Below are 20,148 nucleotides of genomic sequence, written 5' to 3'. Positions count from 1 at the left end.
CAATAGTACAATTGGATAGTACATCCAGTTGTATAGTCTTGGAACTGTTGTACAATACTTATGGTACAATTGGATATTTGTGACGAAGAATTCATCAAAAAAATGTCGTTTGCGGTAGAAAGGGCCAAATGTACACAATTAGGCAGAAAACAGTGAATCAACTGTATGTAGATACTCCTCACGTGATAAGGGGTCACCCACAGTCAGAAACCCCTGACAATTTCACACACAGTTCAAAAACAACAAAAGACGAAATTAACCCTGTTACCATCATATTTAGCCGTTGAGGGTCCCTTTTTAACTTTCCTCCTCCTACTTCCCCACTTTCACCTCTATCATTTTTCCTCTGCACTATTTGTTACCGTTGTGAATGATGGCGTCCACCTCTAGCGGAGAAGTTACCGCGGCGGCGGCCATGGCGGAGAAGAATAACCCCAGTAATAATAGGGAGAGTAATACTGGAGTGTTAATGGTAAAAAAGATGAGGAGAGATAGAGGTGGGTCTACTGCTAAGGAAAGGATCAGTAAAATGCCTCCTTGTACTGCTGGTAAACGTAGTTCCATTTACCGCGGCGTTACCAGGTAATTACAGGGCTAGCAGGGACACTCGCTCCCCAAAAAATCGAAACTTATTTACCATTAGTATTTCATTTATTTATTTGGAAGTTTTTGCTCCGCAACTATAAATCATGGTTCCGCCACGGCGCCACTAGAGTGCTTTGTATGAGTTGAAATGTTGTTGGCCAGAGGCGATCAGCCCAAAAATATGAACTTTATGTTACTTTTGTTGTTGTTTAAATTTTTAAGCTGTTACGATAAATCCTGATTCCGCCACTGTTTTGGAATGGTTTGTTTGAGTTGTTATGTTGTTGGTTTTGAGATTGACTGTTCTGCTTTATACTTTGGTTAGTTTAGCTAGCACTCTAGTTTTAGAGTTGTAAGAGTAATTTTAGTTCAGAGATGAAGTACCTCATGAGCTTCGTTCGAGGGTTTAGGGAGGCTCGGATGGTATGCATTCCTTGAGATGAGCATGATACTATTTTGTACTCGCTCTGTCTCAATCATTTGTTTACCTTTGATTAAAATACTTGTGACAGAGAATATAAATAAATGATTGGGATGGAGGGAGCAATTGTTTGGGAGGAATTTAAGGTTTTGATAGAGTAGTTTTCAGGTAGTTTGTGTAATTAGGGGATATATATTTCCAAGTACTAGGTGTTAATGTTTTGAAAATGGGATGAGAATGTGACTTGAACGGCGGGGTTTCATTGAGGTGATTATAATGGGTGAAGAGTTGCGACTGTAGCTTTGTTACTCTAACATGGATCACTAAATTTAGGTGAAAAACGGAGTTTCAAGCATCGTGACCTCATTTAGTGTTGGAATGCCAAGTGAGATGTCAAAGAAGAACTATAGTCCCCGAAAAGGGAGGGCTGAAAGTAGCCTTTGGAAAATACGGTGAAATGAATCCGATGGTAAACATGTCATATGTATACAGCTTTTATAGTATTAGTAAGGAACCGCGATTCAGTAGTCGCAATGTTTTATGATTTTATGAGCTTTAAGTAACATTATAGTGAACTTGGTAGGTTAGCGTTGAAAGCAGGATAAGTATGTTTCATCAGTAGATGTAGACACTAGACAGCTCTATGCTTGTCAAAATCAAGCACTTGTATATATAAGGGGTAAAAAGCTAAACCAGATAAGTGGATATATGAAACCCAAACCCCTTCCTGGAAGTAGTCGTAGAGAAGTAATATGAGCAATGAGCTAGTATGAGTAGGAATGTGATTATTGACTGGAAAATAACAATGGCATTTGTGTCATAAACAGACATAGATGGACCGGTCGCTATGAAGCTCACCTTTGGGATAAAAGTACTTGGAATCCAAATCAGAATAAAAAGGGCAAACAAGGTGTTTTTCACCCTTCTCTGACTCTCTCTCTCTTTCTCTCTATTCTTTCTTCGACTGTCAGCATTTATGCTTCTTGTTATTTTAGCTGAATTTGAAGGGTAAACAGGCAAATGACATGTTTTTTCTTTCTGTATGCTTGATGCTCATGCCAATGTGCTGATGGACGCTTAATCCACCTCTTCCAGTTTATTTGGGTGAGTCTAAAGCGCCTTTAATTCGACTGGTTTCAATGAATTGACTATTTTCACTAACAAGTTATTATAATGATCATAGGGGCTTATGACGACGAAGAAGCTGCTGCTAGAGCTTATGATCTTGCTGCTTTGAAGTACTGGGGTCCAGGGACTCTCATCAATTTTCCTGTGAGGCGCCAAAGCCCTAATTTTTTTACTTAAAACTTCTTATTGAGTTTTCAAATTCCAGCCTGTAATCATTCTACAGTGAATTTTTGGAATGCACATAGTCGATACGTGTATATAATTTGGCTCTTGTAGAAATTAATTAGTGCTGGTAGTGTGATGCAGGTCACGGATTATAGTAGAGATGTAGAAGAAATGCAAAATGTCTCTAGGGAGGAATACCTTGCATCACTAAGGAGGTAATACTAGCGGATTTTTCACCTCTTTCCTTTTCTCTGTTAAACACACAATTTGAGGTTGAACTTTTTTTTGTTTTCTTATGTGCTTCATTCAGAAAAAGCAGTGGCTTCTCGAGAGGTATAGCTAAATATCGTGCACTTTCAAGGTATGTATGCCCTGCCGATTTGCCCTTTCTCGATTCCACGTGATTTTGACTAATGAGTAATTTATAATACAAGCTACGGTGTATTAAATTGTTTAAGATTCAGCCTTGACATGCATCTGTACAAAAATATAATTCCGTCATTGGATGGGTATTCAAGTTCCATTCTGTGACCTTATGGTGAATTGAGTATTAAGCTCAACCATTTGTACAAATGTTGTAGCACTTAGTGTTCAAGTTTTGCCTTGGCCTGAGGTTATAGTTACCCATTTCTGGTTTTTAAATTTCTGATTCAAGTTTGAACGTTTTTATTGTGTAATTCAGTGGGCGATGGGAGCCATCGCTAGGACGTATTACTGGAACTGAATACCTCCAAGGCATTACTTATGGTACAATGCTGCTCTATGTTATTGTCTTCACTAATATGGTTGTAGAGTTGTAGTGTTCAGTTCCACACTCCCAACAGTCTAACTGTTTTAGTCTAACGTGGACCATTGGCTCCGTTTCTAAGGTAAGGGAGAAGTCGCAGCAGCAGAGAGTGAATACCCTGGCGGTTTTCCCATAGAAAGAAAAATTGATTTGACAGGCTACATCAAATGGTGGGGTCCAAACAAAACTCGGCCGTCAGACGTAAAGCATAGTAGCACTGAAGATGCCACGAATGAGCTGAAATCTCTGGAACGGGGAATTCAACCCACAGAGCCATACCAGATGCCACAGTTGGGAACTTCTTATGAATCGCAGAAAAGTAAAAGCTCGGCTAACTCTGCTTTGAAAATCTTGTCAAGATCTGCGGCTTTCAAGAACATGCAAGATAGAGCATCTAAAGCACAGGAAACAGCAAATGATAACGATGAAAAGGAGAACAAAAGTCATGTTAGCAAGATTGACCATGGCAAGGCAGTTCAGACGCAAATTGATGACGCTGGAGTTGAGAGAATGGGGTCCACGCTTGGACTTGGTGGATTGCCTCTCCAAAAGAGCATGTTTCCTTTGTCTACTTTGCTGACTGCACCCCTTTTGACAAACTATAACACGATTGATCCTTTAGGCGACCCTATCTTGTGGACATCTTTGATGCCGGTTTTGCCTATAGCACCTTCTCGGGCTTCTGAGGTTGGTGTATACACTTTGCTACTGCTTTGTTAATTGTTTTCGTCCTTTCGTATGTTGTATATTCATGTTAGCTTATGAATACGTGAACTTACCATCATCCATAGCTTAATAGTGCTATAAACATGCATTGCTCTGCGTGATTTCTAAACTGCGCGTTGTTGCAGGTTACCAAAACTGAGAGCAGCTCCACTTATAGCTTCTTTAGGCAAGAAGAAGGATGATAGGATCCACTATGGTTCGGAAAAAACTCTCGTCAAACTAGACAAGCCGGTCAAGCTTGTTCCTCTGCAAAATTATGAGTTGAAAGCGTAGGGGTGACGGGAGGCAAAAATGTTTCCCTCTCCAAACTCCCACTGGCTAATCTGTTAGGCTTCCAGATTTCTCGAAGTTGTGTTTTGCTTGTTAATATATATGTAGTCATGAGCACTTCTTCCTAAAATACAGCACCGTTTTTTTTAAAACAAAAAAAATATGGATTACGCCTTTTTGTTAATCAGATAAGAGCATGATTAAGAACATACTGAATTTGTAACAAATACGGAGTACATCTTTTTGTTAATTACTGTATATATTAGCATGATTAGGACCAAGAACATACTGAATTTGTAAGAGGATGTAGTAGTAGTCAAGAATGCACGAACATAGCGCTATTGATTAGTTAAATTCTTGAAAATTCATACACCATACAAAATTAGCATATATGTAAGCTGATGGTATACGAGTTACAACCATATACTCCGCACTTCCTATCAGCTGACGATATACAAAAATACCACCATATACTCTTCACAAAGCTTCGGCTATCTAGCAAAAACCAAATCTCAAGTTGAAGTTCACATGATTGTCCCGTCCGTCAATTCAGAGGCTTAAAGCGGAGATCTGCAGAGCTTGTTTCGGAAAACTAAATCGGCAGGCATGCTTTTCAAGGAATCTGTAAAGAGACTATCGGTGAGAAATGATAAACAATAGGGGCTAAGTAAAACTAAATGAGAAATAGAATATCAATGGAATAACACTAGTATAGGGAGTACCAATACGGTCTTGGATGATAGCAACAAGGTCAGCGCCACCACTTCTTTGAGCAAAGAACAACACATTTCGGTACTTTTCAACTGATGGTTGTATTCCTGCGTCTTCCATCCACTGCAATACCTGCAACATCATTTGTAAGAATATGTTAGATACTACAGTACACAGTAAGGAAAAAGGGGCAGCAATCACCAACACATCATTAAACGTTGCATGAGGGAATTATCGGACGTGCATATATACTCTTTATTTGTGGGGGCCGGAGGAAGGGGGATTCATGTTAACATAGACATGAATTGATGAAATGACGAAAATACCTCAATATACTTTCTCCAATTACCAGCAGCCAAAAGATTATTTAACAAAATAGAATAAGTAACATCGTTGATCTCTGCACCTGACGCCGCGATCTTAAGAAACAACTGCATGTTGAAGACTGTCAGAAAAGAGTGTGAATCACTAGTGAAAAATTTGGAAGGCCACCCTTGTAAACTTACCTTCATCATATTCTCTATTTTACCACATTTTCCTAGGAAATGCAGCAAATGATTCAAAAACCCTATCGAAAGTTTATGAAGTGACGGTTCCATTTCTTTAATCACTTCCAACGCCGTCTTCCAATCACGAAGCCTGCATGCACAATTTCATATTTCCACTTAGCAACAGTGCATTATATAAGTCATAATGAGCAGCAAAACAAATAAGCTGGAAAGAAGAGTCACCAAGCTAATTAACACAAGGTGGCAACCAATGAAATTTTCGGAATGTATTCTCAAACTTACAAGGTACAGGCTGATATGACCTCGAAGTATACAGCATCAGTAACAGGAATATCATGTGTTCTCATATACGTGAGCATATTCAAAACTTCGGCTGGTTGACTTCCAGTGTTAAAGGCTCTCATGAGAGCCGAACAAGCAATTATATCAGGTTGGATGTTATTTGCTTCCATCTCCTCAAATATTTCATAGGCCTTTTCCCATTTTCCTACAGCCATCAGTCCAAGTTAATTTAGCAATCAGATTGGAGGGCGTGCGCCCCTTCAAGAATATAATGTCATAATGATGTCAGAGCTTTGTATATCAACAATACCTGCTTCACTGTAAGTGTGTATCATTTTAGTATAGGTAATGACATCAGGCTGACAGCCAGCTTCCTTCATTCTAGCAAACGTAGATTCTGCATCGGCAACTCGTCCCTGAAAGGGACAGAGATACATGTTAGATCTATAACCATAAAAGCAAGCTCAAGAAGCAGGATCTTCAAAGGCTCTTGCCTGCTTACTAAAGGCACTGATCGCTGATGAGTACACCTCTTTAGAAATAGGGATCTTCAACTTTGTCATCTCCTCCAGAAATTCAATAGCCTGATCATACTTTGACATCTTACAACAACCAGTTATCAACACATTATATGTGACCGAATCAGGCTTGACTTTCTTCCCTCTCATAGTTTTGTACACACCTAAAGCTTTGTCATATTCCCCAACATTCATATAACTTCCAATTGCCGTGTTATATGCAACTAGATTTAACTGGATACCTCGCTGATCAGCTGCTGAAAGTATCGAATCAATTTTAACATTCTCACTACATCGACTGCAAGATGCCAGAAGAGTAGATATTGAGACGACATTTGGTTGAATCCCCTCACTTTCCATTTCATGTAACACTTCCACAGCTTTAGCAAGACGGCCATTAGAACCATAGGCATCCATTAGTGCATTATAGCTAATTACATTTGGCTTGCATTTTTGTTGCTTCATCAAGTCAAATATCTCCCTGGCCTCATCAGGTTGTTGTGACCTTCCATATGCATTAAGTAGAGATGTATAAGACACAATATCCGGGCGAAGACCACTTTGCTTGATCTCATTAAAGACTTTTAGAGCTTCCTCGTTCATTCCAAGAGAAGCATATGCACCTAGAAGAGCATTATAGGCAACAATATTGGGTGTAAGACCTTCTGCAAGCATTGTGTAAAATACTGCCTTGCAGTTCTCGATTTCCCCACGGATTGAGTACATGTGCATGATGCTAGTATATGTCACAACATCAGGCTTACACTCTGACTTCATTTGCCTCATTGAGTTAAAAACATCAACAGCTTCCTCATACCGCCCAAGCTTTACTAGGCAGTATATTCTTATGTTAAGTGTAGTAGTATTCGGTCGTATTTTTGTCCCTTCCATAAGTTCAAAATAGGACAAAGCCTTAGAATACTGAGCACCAGTTTTGTAGGCACAAAGAATAATGTTGTGAGTAAACAGATCAGGCCCAATTCCATTGTCAGTCATGTGTTTGCAGATTTTGAGAGCCTCTCTCCAATTTCCACTAGATCCACAAGCATTTATCAAGTTGTTATATGTAATTCGACTAGGCGGGATCTGCAGCAATGTTTAAGTTTCAATAACATACTCCTGTGCCATAAAAAATGTAACAGATTCGTTTTCTATAAAAAAAAAAAAAAACATAGTACACTACAGAGTTGGCAGACATATGGAAATAGTCCCTTTGTCCCACTCAATTGTTTACCTTTTTTTTTATATTTTGTGAGGTATTTTAATCAAAGTTAAACAAATGATTGGGATGGAGGGAGTATCTGATAAAAATCGCTAGACGACTGGAATGCTCATAGTCCCTTTTAGATGCAGATGAACTGAGAATTGCATTAGACTGAAACTAACATCATTATACACGTCTTATCGATGGGACCGTGGTTGAAAAGCTTTAATGCACAACTGCAAATTATCTTCTTCTACCTCTGTGCATTGGAAACTTCCAGAACAGTTGATTACAAGGCCTAACACATATTCTGAAAGTGATGACCAGCAATGAATCTAACTTCAACCGCAAAATATACTTACTATGGGTCGTGAATAAGGCTGCAAAATATACTAACTATGGGTAAACGAAGCTGTGATGAAGGACAAATTCTTGGTAGATAGGGGCGTGGGGACCCTTGCCACCCCCATCCTAGTTGACATTCCTATTGACAGGGGCTATTTTTTGTTTAAAAACCACGAGAAAATGGGTAAAAATGTCATTATCTGTCCCCACAGGGGGATGGAAAGGCGGCTGACCACTATCTCTACTTCCCAGCTAGAAGAAGTTGCACACTCATGGAAATAAGACGAAGAGATGAGACTAGCCATAAAGTAAGTTTGAACCTTTTTTTCAATTAGGAGAAAATATATATATATATAAAAGCACCAAGCTGTTGAACTAAGACAACGCTCTTTTTCTAGTGATGGGTTGACGGCTAAGAATGATGCAAAAAATATAAAAAGAATCCTACATAAAACATTTTAGTAATTTAAAAGGCAAGAAAGTTGAAATACACACTGCCGCACGGAGCATATCTTCCATTATGTTCATCGCCCAACGCCATTGACCAGCTCGTCCATGTGCATTGATGAGAGCATTGTAAGTTTCTGCATTTGGTTTGCATCTGGATCAGATAAAAGTAGATTTAAAAAAAGCATATCAGCATACAGCATTCACCTGGAAATAAAGGAAAAAAAAGACACTATTACGCTGCAATATATATCAAAGTTTACTTACTTCCACTCTTGCATCTCAAAAAACAAGCCACGTGCCTGGTCTACACGATTATGCCTGGCATGCAGCCTGATCATCATATTGTAGATGTCAGTCCTTGCAGTATAATTCTTCTGATTTTTCATCCACCGGAAGACATCAACTGAATGCTCAATTGAACCCGACTGAGTTAGCTCCTACAATCAGTCCATTGTACCAATATCACAGGTCATAATCAGAAGACAGATTATTGCATTATTGCTATAGGCACACAAACCGCTCAATTAATCTACATCGTAACATCTAAGCTAATATATCTAATGTTGCTGAAACTTGAGAGGGAAGATTTTCCTGCGAGTTCATGAAGTTTGTGAGCAAAACTCAATCCCCTTAAAGAAGAGCCTGAGCTTCACTAGTGGCCATTGAACAACAATAAAGAGTGCATTTTGTCAAGATGCAGAGTACTAGATTTAAAACATAATAGAGCCGCTTTGCCCAAGCAGCCTGGCTTATAAGGTCTTACTCCACCAAGTTTCCTACACTTGTTTCGTCCAAATCTGATCATCAGATACAGCTGACCCTACAACTACAACTGGCCTCTCATTTACTCCCTCCGTCCCGGTCATTTGTTTACCTTTGGTTTTGGCACAATGACCAAGGAAAGAGGAGGCGGCCAATTATTGGATGACAAGTGGACCAAATTGAGTGTGGAGGAGCAAATTGCCCATCATAGGCATTCCCAAAATAGAAAGGTAAACAATTGACTGTAACACCCCAAGATAGAATAGGTAAACAAATGACCAGAACGAAAGGAGTACTAAATATGATACCAAGAGTCCGTATACATAAACGTGGCCTGAGAGTGTACAGGACGCATGACCACCCATACGACTGATACGAGCCTAATATGCTGTACTCTAATCATCATTACCCTTCCACATTTAACATAATAGCCATCCACATTTCCTTATAACCTAACACCTTACAAGAACCACACCCTTATTACATCAAAAACTCACATAGTATCACAGTGAGACTGTCTAGCTTTAGTGGCGGAACTGAAGGGGGCTAGCATGGGTGGTTGCCCCCTAATCAGTGCAAATTTTGAAACTTTTCATACAAATTCACAACTTTTTTCTAGTTTACCTAGTTGCATTACTAGTTCGCCCCTCAGAAAAATTTCGGCTCCTTAACAACAACTCCTGATATGCCATTCGCTGGCTTATCAAAGTTCTCCCCTTTATCTAAATTACTCAGAAGTAAACATCACTGTTTAAAGCTAAAACCCACATAGCAAATCCCTCCCCACTTCAGTGACAGCACAATTTAGTAGCAAAAACAGCAGGAAAACACACTCAGGCTTCTATTCCCAATTTATACCTAACAAAACGATAATTCAATAACTATGTAAGCAAACGAGTTTGTCTTGCTTAAGACCGTCTTTTACCTTACAACATGGTCATTATAGCTAGCATTAAACGAACCACATATCATGGAACAAGACCGTCTATAACTTAAAATGGTCTCAAATTAAACAAAAAGAGATGAGAGCAAGTAACAAAGATGAAACCTTTATAAGAAGGGCATAATTCTTCTTAGAAAACCTTCCAACCCAATGATTCAAAACACCTTCAATATCATCACCAACATCAGGAGCCATAATCTTCTGAACAACTTGAGAAAGAGCCCAGTCTTTCTGAAACTTATCAGCTTGAACCTTAATCCTATACCTCCTAGGAATATCTTCCTTCCTAAACCCACTCACGTGCTCAGTCACGTGATGCTCTCCTTTATCATAATCCACATGAACTTGCTTCTTTCTCTCCCATTTTTCTGGGTTTTTGGTTGATTTTTGACAGTTAATGCTGCAAGTTTTGAACTTTGGAGGGTTTCTGGAACTGGGTTTTGAAGGGAATGTGAGGAAATTAGTGGGTTTAGGGTGGAAATGGAGATTTGAGGAGTGATTTGAAGGTAATGGAGATTGAATTTGGTGGGTGAGAAGTGTCATCTGAGAGATGATAGGTGTGTTATTGCACAGATAAACCCTCCTCTCCTCTCTGCTCTTCTGAATTTCTGAATTTGGTAGTAGCTGTAGCCAGGATAGGTAGTGCTGTAATATTCTGGGTTTTAGACATATTTTTGAGCATAGTGTTAAAAATTAAATGACTGTTCATAGGAAGCATAGATTCACACAAGTAGGTAGTAATTTGAATTTTTTTTCACTAAAATGGAACTCAAAAATAAAGTTATTATTCAAAATGAGGTCAATGTCAAAACTGAAACTACACTCTCATTGAAATTGCTCTCCTCCTAATCATCCTCAAGTAAGGTCTATTGCTTGGTCATGACCTTGCTTGGTCATGGTTAATTAAGCTAATTAATTGGTGATCAAATGTGTGAATTTGTGACAAAATACAATAAAAAGGTCAATTTGTGATCATACTTGAACAAAATTGACCACTTTTGTGACCTCATATGTGTCCAAATTATATTGGTGGAACAATTAAAAAACGTAATTGCTAAATCCAACACACCAATCTACTCAATCTAACACATTTTGCCTGTTTTTCCCACAACTATCCTTCATTTAAAAAATAAAAAATAAATAAATAAAAACCCAAATTCAATCCCGACAACCCCTTCGCACAACCCCAATCACCCTCCACCAGCACCGGTCACCTGCCCTCGGCGCCGACTTCATGCCCCCTCGTCGCCGACTCCATCACCCTCCACCAGATCGAATGATGATTGCGTCTGAGTCGAGGTGACGAACCTGGTGGGCAGACGGTGGTCGACGTGGGGATGGGGGCGGGGAGAGGTGATCGGCGCGGAGATGGGGCGGTGAGGGGTGGTCAGTGGTGGCAAAGGTGGGGGAGTTATTGGTTGTTGGTTGTTGTTAGAGGTTTCTTTGGTTTTTGATTTCTCCATTTGTGAGATTGAGAAATTAGGGTGAGGAATGAGAGAGGTAAATTCGTAATAAGACGAAAAAAAGTGCGGGACTTAGTAATAATGTGTGCGGGATTTAGCACGTCCCTTAAAAAATAATAAAATTCATATAAAAAGAGAATGTGGAAAATGATTGAGAATGTTGTAAAGTGGAAAATGATTGGGTTGATGGCGCAGGTCGTGATCATTTTTCTTGGGAGGGTAAAGTAGGTCAAGATAAATAGAGTGGGATTAAGAAAGAAACCAGGATTACACCAATTAAGCGCGAATTAACGCCGAATTGGCAAGCCCACCATATCCTGGGTGTCAATGAATAGGAGATCAAATTTAGGCTGTATGACTTTAACTCAAGTCATTTAGTGATTTTTGGCCGATTATCTAGCATGTATCCCACCCAAGTCGCTTAGCCAGATGACGGCTTTGGACTGAATTATTTTTAAGTCAGTTACTTCCCCAACGACTTATGCCTTAGTCCATTAATCCTAATTTTGTTTTTCTATTCCTTCATTTGTCATGCAAGAAATCATAAAAACGAAAATTCTAACAAATCCACAAACACCAAGTGAAAGTCTTTCGCCTTAAATTGTTAATAACATTAAAAAAAGTTGTTTGAACATTTGATACAAACAAAAGTAGCTAAAATATTATACAAATCAAATTGTGTAACTTGATTAAAACACTAAATACAACACTAATCTCTAATTCGAGGACGGCTCTTTTACCTTATTCTTGGTTGAGACGATGAGTCGATGATCCGATCATCCGACCTTATTTTCCGCTTCTTGAACCTGGGTTAGATGCGTTACGTGGTACACATGTTTTTGGGCTTGAGTTGGACCACGGTGTGGCATGTTGGGTGTTTGGATGAGATGTCCATAATAAGCACTTTGTAAATAATTAAACGAGTATCTCAAGTAGCGAATTCATATAGCTTAAATCAATTATATGTGGCATAGTTGTCAATACTTGTCATCTACTTGTTCATTTGATGGTAGATATAGAAATGATCACCCGCGCCGGTTCAAAATAGAAACTACTCCCTCCAATTCACACCAAACTCTCTATTTGCTTTTGGGTGGTCTTCGAGGCGACGCTTTGACCGTAGTTTTCGTCCTTTAAACGTAGAAATTTTTCACAAAAAATATAATTTTGTGAAAGATATTTCCATAACAAAACTAAATATGTAATTTTTATTTTTCAATGATTTATAATTTTGAGTGAATTAACGGTCAAACTTTTCGAAATTTGACCTCCAAAAAGTGAATGGGGAGTATAATTGTAAATTAATACTCCCTCATATTCTATATATTCTTCATTATTTCCTAAAACGGATTATTCAGGTTTTCTTCCCCTTTCTTATTTTGGAAACTTTTACTCTTATTTTATTCATTTCTCTCTCCTATCACCAAACCCCACCCAACTCTTTTCCTCATATTTTATTAGTTTCCTTAATGTTTTGGCCCCACCATTTCTTATTTAACTCATAATTATTCATCCCTCTTTCCAATTACCAAACCCCACCCAACTTTTTACTCTTATTTTATTCTTCTCCTTAATTTTCGTGCCCACAAACAAAGGGAAGAATACATAGAATTGGAGGGAGTACAATTTAAAAACAAATACTAAAAAAAACACTAGAAAATCCTTCAAAAAAAACACATTAATGAACATGGGTTTATCGCTCGGATTAGATGAGCGGGGCTTAAGTGGGAACGGCTGCGGTCCCCCACTGGCGGCAAGGAGTACTTGTTGCGAGGGTACTCTGGCAGGGCTACACACTTTAGTGTGTAGTCAGGTGTGTGGAGATGAGATGGAGTTATGGAGATTGGGTTGAGTTGATTGAGCTGTTTGTACTACTGTTTCATTGTGGCTATTGTTTTTATCTAATCAGTACTGACCACGGTTAATTGTTTTAAAAACTGTGGTGATCCATTCGGGAATGGTGAGCAGTTGTTGAGCAGGTATGATGGCTTATGCGAGGGATAGCTGGGATGGAGTCAGCACCTGTCGTAGAATCTTCCGCTGTGTCATGAACTAGTCGTTTTAGTCTTTTGGATTTTGAGAACTTTGTATTTCTTTTAGTAGTTTTGGAGTTTGGTTGTATCACTTAAACTTTATTATCATTTAAGTACGTTTCGTTATTGTCTATTTGATTATCATTGCCTCGGGTAACCGAGATGGTGGCGTTCTCATGCCTTAAGTGGTCCTGGTAAGCCACTTGGAGTGTGGGGGTGTCACACTGACAATCCTACACCCTAAACTGTTCAAACTCGACTTTTTTTCCACCCATAATTCGAAAGACACTTCAAAAAACAAATTAAAGTTGTCAGTACTGTGTCCAAGATATATAAGGCGGATATAAAAGCTTTACCTTAGGTAAAATCTGTTAATTTGTATCTCGAATCAAACTCCTCACCCTATCCTTCTCACTACAATTAGGTCAAGAAGATTTGACATACTGTATATAGTCTAACAATAAGCATTCAACAAAAAAAAACTCGTTTGCCATAACAACTCAACATCTCGGTTTTATCTCGCATTCTTATTAGTCATCACTACTACAGATATAGGATATAACAACGGTTAAAGACCGTTGTTATATAAAAAAACGGACGTTGTTAAAGCATCCGTTGTTAAAGGTTTTAACAACGGTTGGTTTTTTAAGAAACCCGTTGTGAAAACTATTAACAAAGGTTAAAAACCGTTGTCGTTACGAGTCATTCGTTGTGGAAAGTGTGACTAATTTTTGGTGGAAAAGTTATAACAACGGTTACAATAGAAAAAAACCGTTGTTATAACTAAAGACAACGGGTTTTTTTTAATAACTGTTGTGGAAAGTGTGACTAATTTTTGGTGGGAAAGTTATAACAACGGTTACAATAGAAAAAACCGTTGTTATAACTAAAGACAACGGTTTTTTTTTTAAATAACCGTTATTGTTTTAAAAAAAATAAAAATACAAAGCATTACTGCCAAAATCCCTCCTGCATCAATTAATTATATATTACTAGATGCATTATTACTGTAAAAATCCCTGCATGAAAGGACACAATATATGGTATGCGAAGGGTTATAAGATTTGAAGCAGGGATATGGCACAACTTCCTAAACAAAAAGCCATACTTCGTATTAATTTAAGCATCAAACTCTAAACATATTAATTAAAAAACAACTCAAACGACACATATACTAATTATAAATTCATTCCACTATCTCAATAACCAATCCATTATATCACTATCTCCACCCTAAACTCCAAACCCTAAATCTTTAAAATCTAATAAACTCCAAACTTCCTTCAATAATGAATGATACCATTCGTTTAACATGCATTATGACCGAGTACAGCAAAAGTTCCATACGCCGCTTGCAGGAAATCGAGAGGAAGAACATGCTCTTCCTTGAGCAAGCTCGGATCGCACTCAAGGGAGCCAATAAAGATGGCTTGTTAGAGCCGCAGATAATGCAGCTATATGAAGATATTGTATCTGCGGAACGAAACCTCCAAATAGCAAAGGAGGAGAGGATGATTCTCATCGAAGAGAATGCATCCCTATATGAACATCTAAGAAATGTATTTTTAGCAATGCATTAAGTTTATGTATATATCAATTAATTAAGTTTATGTATGTTAAATGTGGATTTGTTTTACTATCCTCTCCATCATCTTCTTTGTTTTGTTTTACTAATAAACGCAAAAAAAACTAAGCGAATAATTAGAGAAAGAACAATGACGGAGAAAAACACACGCAAATAAAATAATTAGAGAAAGAACAATAATGACGGAGATGACAAAACCTAAAACCATAAAGCGATAGATATATACCTGATAATTAGAGAAAGAAAGAGACGATGACAACAACAGTGACGGAGATGATAAAGCGACGATGAGAAAGAGACGATGAGAAAGAGTGTGGTTGTGTGTTTGTGTTTGTGTTTGTGGCTGTAGTTAGAGCTGTCAAAACCTGACCCGACCTGAAAACCGATCGTAACCCGACCCGTAAATAACCTGCAAATAACCCGGTGTTTTCAACCCGAACCCGAAAAGAACCCGAACCCATTTTGACCCGTAAATAGCGGGTCGAAACCCGACCCGTAACGGGTTGACCGTTGGGTCAAGGGAATATATATTCCTTAAAATTGATAATGTCAAATAGGTATTGACTTATAAAATTTTAAGGAAAGATATGTATATATACGGAATGTCACGTCATCACCTTGAACCATATGCCACGTCATCACATCAAAGTGTGTGTCACACCGTCACTTTCACCATATTACGTCGTTCTGTATTCTTCGTCAGCACTGCCATGTTATCATTTCAGGCAACATGCCATGTCATCACCTTGAAGTGTGTGTCACGCCATTACTTTCATCGTGTTACATCAAACCGCATTCCATGTCGGCACTGCCACGTCATCACCTCGATCACATGCCACGTCATCACTTCGAAGTGTGTACCACACCGTCACTTTTATCGTATTATGTGGAACCACACTCCACGTCAGCACAACCACCTCATCACCTCTGGTCACATGCCACGTCATCATTGTCATCTTATTTGAGTCTCATTGTCGTACTTATAGAGTTAGTGAGAGTAATGATGATGATGATGACGGGGTGGTGGCGGCGAGAATGGTGACAATTAAGTCAACTAAGACGAGCAAGATGAGAAAAAACGTATAAATGGTAGGAATTACGATATAAAAGAAATTTTAAAAAATGACAGAAAAAGATGTTGATCGGCCCGTTGTTTACCCGAACCCGACCCAAAACCCGTGTCGAACCGTTCGTATAACGGTGTGATATTGAAAATATTAAGCAAAAAATATTTAATCTTACTAATATCATATATTAAACTAGATAATAATAAAAATTTAAGAATTTTTAGGTGTTTGTAGGTAGAATTAAAGAAAATGAAATTTTTTAAAAAGGCGTTAGTGGGACCCGTTCTGACCCTAAACTCGACCCAAAACCGTATAAACCCGACCCGTATAAACCCGTATTTTTCAAACCCGAAATAGACCCGACCCGTATTTTACCCGAACCCGGAATGACTGAACCCGTAACCCGTCCGTTTGACCCGTTTGACAGGTCTAGCTGTAGTTGATCTGTGTTTGTGTGGTATATATTGTGGTATTTGTTTGAAAGTATTGACAACGGTTATTACACATAAACCCGTTGTCATTAGATAATATATTAACAACGGTTCCTTTGACAACCGTTGTTAAAAAGTATTAACAATGGGTTCTAATATAACCGTTGTAATTACTTTTCACTAATTTTGCGCCAAATTATTAACAACGGTTATAATGTATTATAGAATAAACTATTGTTATTAGTTTTTATATTAATAACGGTTGTGCAAGTTTGACACGTTTTTAAAGCCAATAACAACGGTTAACAACACATAACCGTTGTAATTAAGTTTAGTAAAATTTCGCGCAATCCATTCTACAACGTCTTTTGGTGATTTTCGTGAATAAGCGTTGTTAAAGGGCCGTTGTGGTTGCCTGGATTTGTAGCAGTGCATATTGTATTTAACAAGCTCTAAACCATGACAATAAATACCGTGAACTCAACAAGAGCCTTAGACGTACTACTTATAAGGTAAATATAACCACATCTAGAACAACCATCAATGAATGTGATATATAACGTCTTTCCACAAATAGTAGTGGTTCACTAATGTTAGTGGGAATATCATTTAAGAGTTCCTTAAAATTATGTATAGATACGATTTCACATTTGACAAGTTCATAAATTTTCTCTTTAGAAACATGACTAGGAATCTTATGCCATAATATAAAAGAAAATAAAAAATTCTTTGGTCAATCTTCTTTTAGTTCCAACTCTCTTAGCATTCAAGAAAATATCATGGGAAATCAAATCCAATCCAATTAATACAAAACATCACAAAGGAAAGCATTTTCAATCATATGAGAGTTATAAAATAATTCAACATTTTAATTATAAGTGACCAAACGAAACCAACACATGTCAAATTGCGAAATAGAAATCAAATTTCGTCTCATATACAACAAATAAAGAAAATTTTCCAGAGTCAAATAAAAATCCTGAACTAAGCTTTAAGACAAATGTTCTGATGAAATCCACATCAAGTTTTCCGCCATTCATTAGGACACGCTGACTATAACCTCACTTGGTGTTTATTTATTTTGGAAACTTTTAAGGAGAATACAAATATAAACAAATGATCCACTATCTAACCATCAAGAATGAGGTGATATATCTAGTAAACATGATTCATAACAAACTAAGACCAATAAATTATCTTAACCACATTACCCTTAGAAGTATGACACGGACTATACTTTTGATAGAGACCAAATTTGTGCTAAGGGTTAGACCTGTTCTTTTGGAACTTATTCTCTTTAGTGTTTTTGTATAAATGTTACCTGACCTCCCCTTGAAAATAATGGCTCAATAATGAGTAAGTTCACAACTTCTTCCCTTATTTTCTCTTAAATACTCACCCATATAAAATAAGTCATTGGCGGTCCATGTATCAGTTTGGGGTAGTAAGCTATTTTAAAGTGATTCCTTTAGGGAAGAGAATTAAGGATTTAATATACAAGGAATAACTCAACAACGGATACTTTATCTTTAGTAAGACGATTTCTGATATCCTTAATAATATGCACTTTAATACTACTAAGCCCATCATACATGATTTAAATTAATGAGACGGTCCATTAGTTCCCCAATTTTCCGACTTTTTTATTTTTATTTTTAAATTCGTTAGTTTCAAAACAGACCGAATCCCATTACAAAAACTTGAACTTTCCAAACATCGAATTCATCATTATCAACATACACAATTCATGTACCATTTCCCACCTACTAAGGTGACAATCATTTTAAGATTGACTGCTCTCATGTACGAGTAAAGGGGTTTTGTACTCACTTAAGTCTATATATACATATTTTAATCAAATCAACCGATGACCATCATCTTCAACTTAACAAAAATTTTCTCATTCAAACTCGTAATAGAACAAATTTGATTGCTCAAAGAAAATTTGCTAACTTATATAGTTAAGGGCGAGTATTAGCATGATATGGGTATACTTTACTTATAACTTTGCACAAGAATATGCTAAGGGAGTCGCAATATTCTCACAGGAATTCATATTATATTTTATGCATTCCCTTTTGGGCAGAATACACAAAACATAATAACTACCTCCAACAGGAATTCATATTATATCTTATGCATTCCCCTTTGGGTAGAATACGCAAGACATAATAACTACCCACAAGTAAATTGATACCTGTCGTTTAGTACCAAAAATAATTATCTAAAACTACTAACAAAAGCTAGCGGAAGTAGGGTCGATCTCCACAGGTAGGCGGTCACTATCTACTTGTTATTCGGTCTGTCTAAGTCACAAAACGGGGGGTTTGAGTTGAATAAACTAAACTAATAAAAGCAAGGGTAGAGATAAAAATAAAGGGAGAGATGCCAGGATGTCGGGTATTACACAAATCAGCTAAAGGTAGGTCAGTCGATCTGATGTGAGAAGGGTAAAGGAAAGGTCCTTCCGGTCCGCTATCCGCCCTAAAATACAACCAGCTTAGCTTCCGCCCTCACTAGTGTAGTCTATTGCTCATAACAGGTCTATTCATTCCAATCTTCCGATCTAGGACTGAACTTAACCGGAGTAACTAGTTCAGTCGCATGCATTCAACTAAACGATTATAATTAAATTGTTAATGAAACAATTCTCACATTAAATCTCCTAAACCAACTATCGCATCATTGCTATGCTACCATGACTCCCCTAATCCTAGCATTAGAGAAATTAGCTATGCATAATGAGAACGAGAGCGAAAGATAAAGTAGAAATAAACATAATAAATAGATAAGCAAGAGAGAAAAAGGATAAAAGAGAAAGAGAGAGTTACAGTGAATTAGATCCGGAAAAGAGAGTAACAGTAGCGTTCAACAGTAAGAAAGGGGAAAAGTAACGTATGAAGTGATGCCTAAACCTAATCACGTCTTTCCTAAAAAGCCCGTGTCCATACCAAGTTACTCGATCGAGCACTTTCATAACACTCGATCGAACAAATCCAAGCTAAAACCTCTCGATCGAGGAATTTAGGTACTCAATCGAACACTATCAAAAAGAGGCAATTCGAGCGAAGACAATAGGTACTCGATCGAACAAGACAGTGCTCGATCGAGTACTTTCCAGCGCACAATTCCTACTTCGCGCACTGAACTTCAAACGGCCGCCATTTCTTCGTTACTTGGGAAAACATAGCGTTTCCGGTGGCGTTGAAAAGAAAACAGGACAAGATTTCATATACAATTAGAATCACTTGAAAATAAGTTGTAGAACTCGAGATATGGCTCTTCGAAATAGGCACTAGTAATTTAAAACTCTTCCTTTGCTCGCCTAGCTTCCTTACTTCTATGCACATCTCAAAATAGTGGTCTCCAAGCTCCAACTCAATCATCTCCTAAATGCATGCATTGGGACATGTATTAAGCTTGATTCCACTTCTCTTTGGTTCATTCCTGCAAATAAGACAAGAGAAACCAAAGTAGACAATTCGGGGGACATTTGTAACTAAATACTACTAAATATGCATAGAGATGCATGCAAATGAAGTATAAAATGTTTATATAAAATGCACGCATCATAAATAGACAAAGAAATTTCTCAAAAATAAATCACCTTTGGGCAAGTAAATTTCTAAGTAATCAAATTATTACACTTGTATTTACTCAACCACATACTCAAATTAACTTATACAATTTTCTCCTTTGGACAGGAAATTATACAAACTAATTCAAGAAGCACAAACATTCCGTAATCTTTATAAATAATTTT

General features: G+C 37.7%; 2 protein-coding genes across 2 annotated transcripts; one reads left to right on the top strand and one right to left on the bottom strand.

Moving 5' to 3' along the window:
• Positions 1-268: 268 nt before the first annotated feature.
• On the top strand, positions 269-4,439 carry LOC141657235 (AP2-like ethylene-responsive transcription factor At2g41710). Its single transcript, XM_074464391.1, has 9 exons — positions 269-582; positions 1,834-1,916; positions 2,102-2,110; positions 2,190-2,278; positions 2,441-2,514; positions 2,610-2,660; positions 2,982-3,046; positions 3,169-3,773; positions 3,938-4,439. The coding sequence occupies exons 1-9, from the start codon at positions 371-373 to the stop codon at positions 3,992-3,994; spliced, it is 1,245 nt and encodes a 414-aa protein (XP_074320492.1). The 5' UTR covers positions 269-370; the 3' UTR covers positions 3,995-4,439.
• On the bottom strand, positions 4,406-10,468 carry LOC141657234 (pentatricopeptide repeat-containing protein At2g41720). The gene is made up of 10 exons (XM_074464390.1): positions 9,912-10,468; positions 8,366-8,538; positions 8,147-8,252; positions 6,079-7,188; positions 5,895-6,000; positions 5,585-5,789; positions 5,300-5,432; positions 5,120-5,224; positions 4,805-4,925; positions 4,406-4,704 (listed from the first exon to the last, which is right to left on the bottom strand). Exons 1-10 carry the CDS (start codon positions 10,347-10,349, stop codon positions 4,640-4,642), a joined length of 2,562 nt encoding a protein of 853 aa, XP_074320491.1. The 5' UTR covers positions 10,350-10,468; the 3' UTR covers positions 4,406-4,639.
• Between the last annotated feature and the right edge of the window lie 9,680 nt (positions 10,469-20,148).

The sequence above is a fragment of the Silene latifolia genome, chromosome 5 (assembly GCF_048544455.1).
Source record: "Silene latifolia isolate original U9 population chromosome 5, ASM4854445v1, whole genome shotgun sequence".
In the NCBI taxonomy this organism is placed as follows: domain Eukaryota; kingdom Viridiplantae; phylum Streptophyta; class Magnoliopsida; order Caryophyllales; family Caryophyllaceae; genus Silene; species Silene latifolia.
Note: the sequence above shows the minus strand (reverse complement) of the source record. Positions and strands in the feature narration are given on the sequence as shown.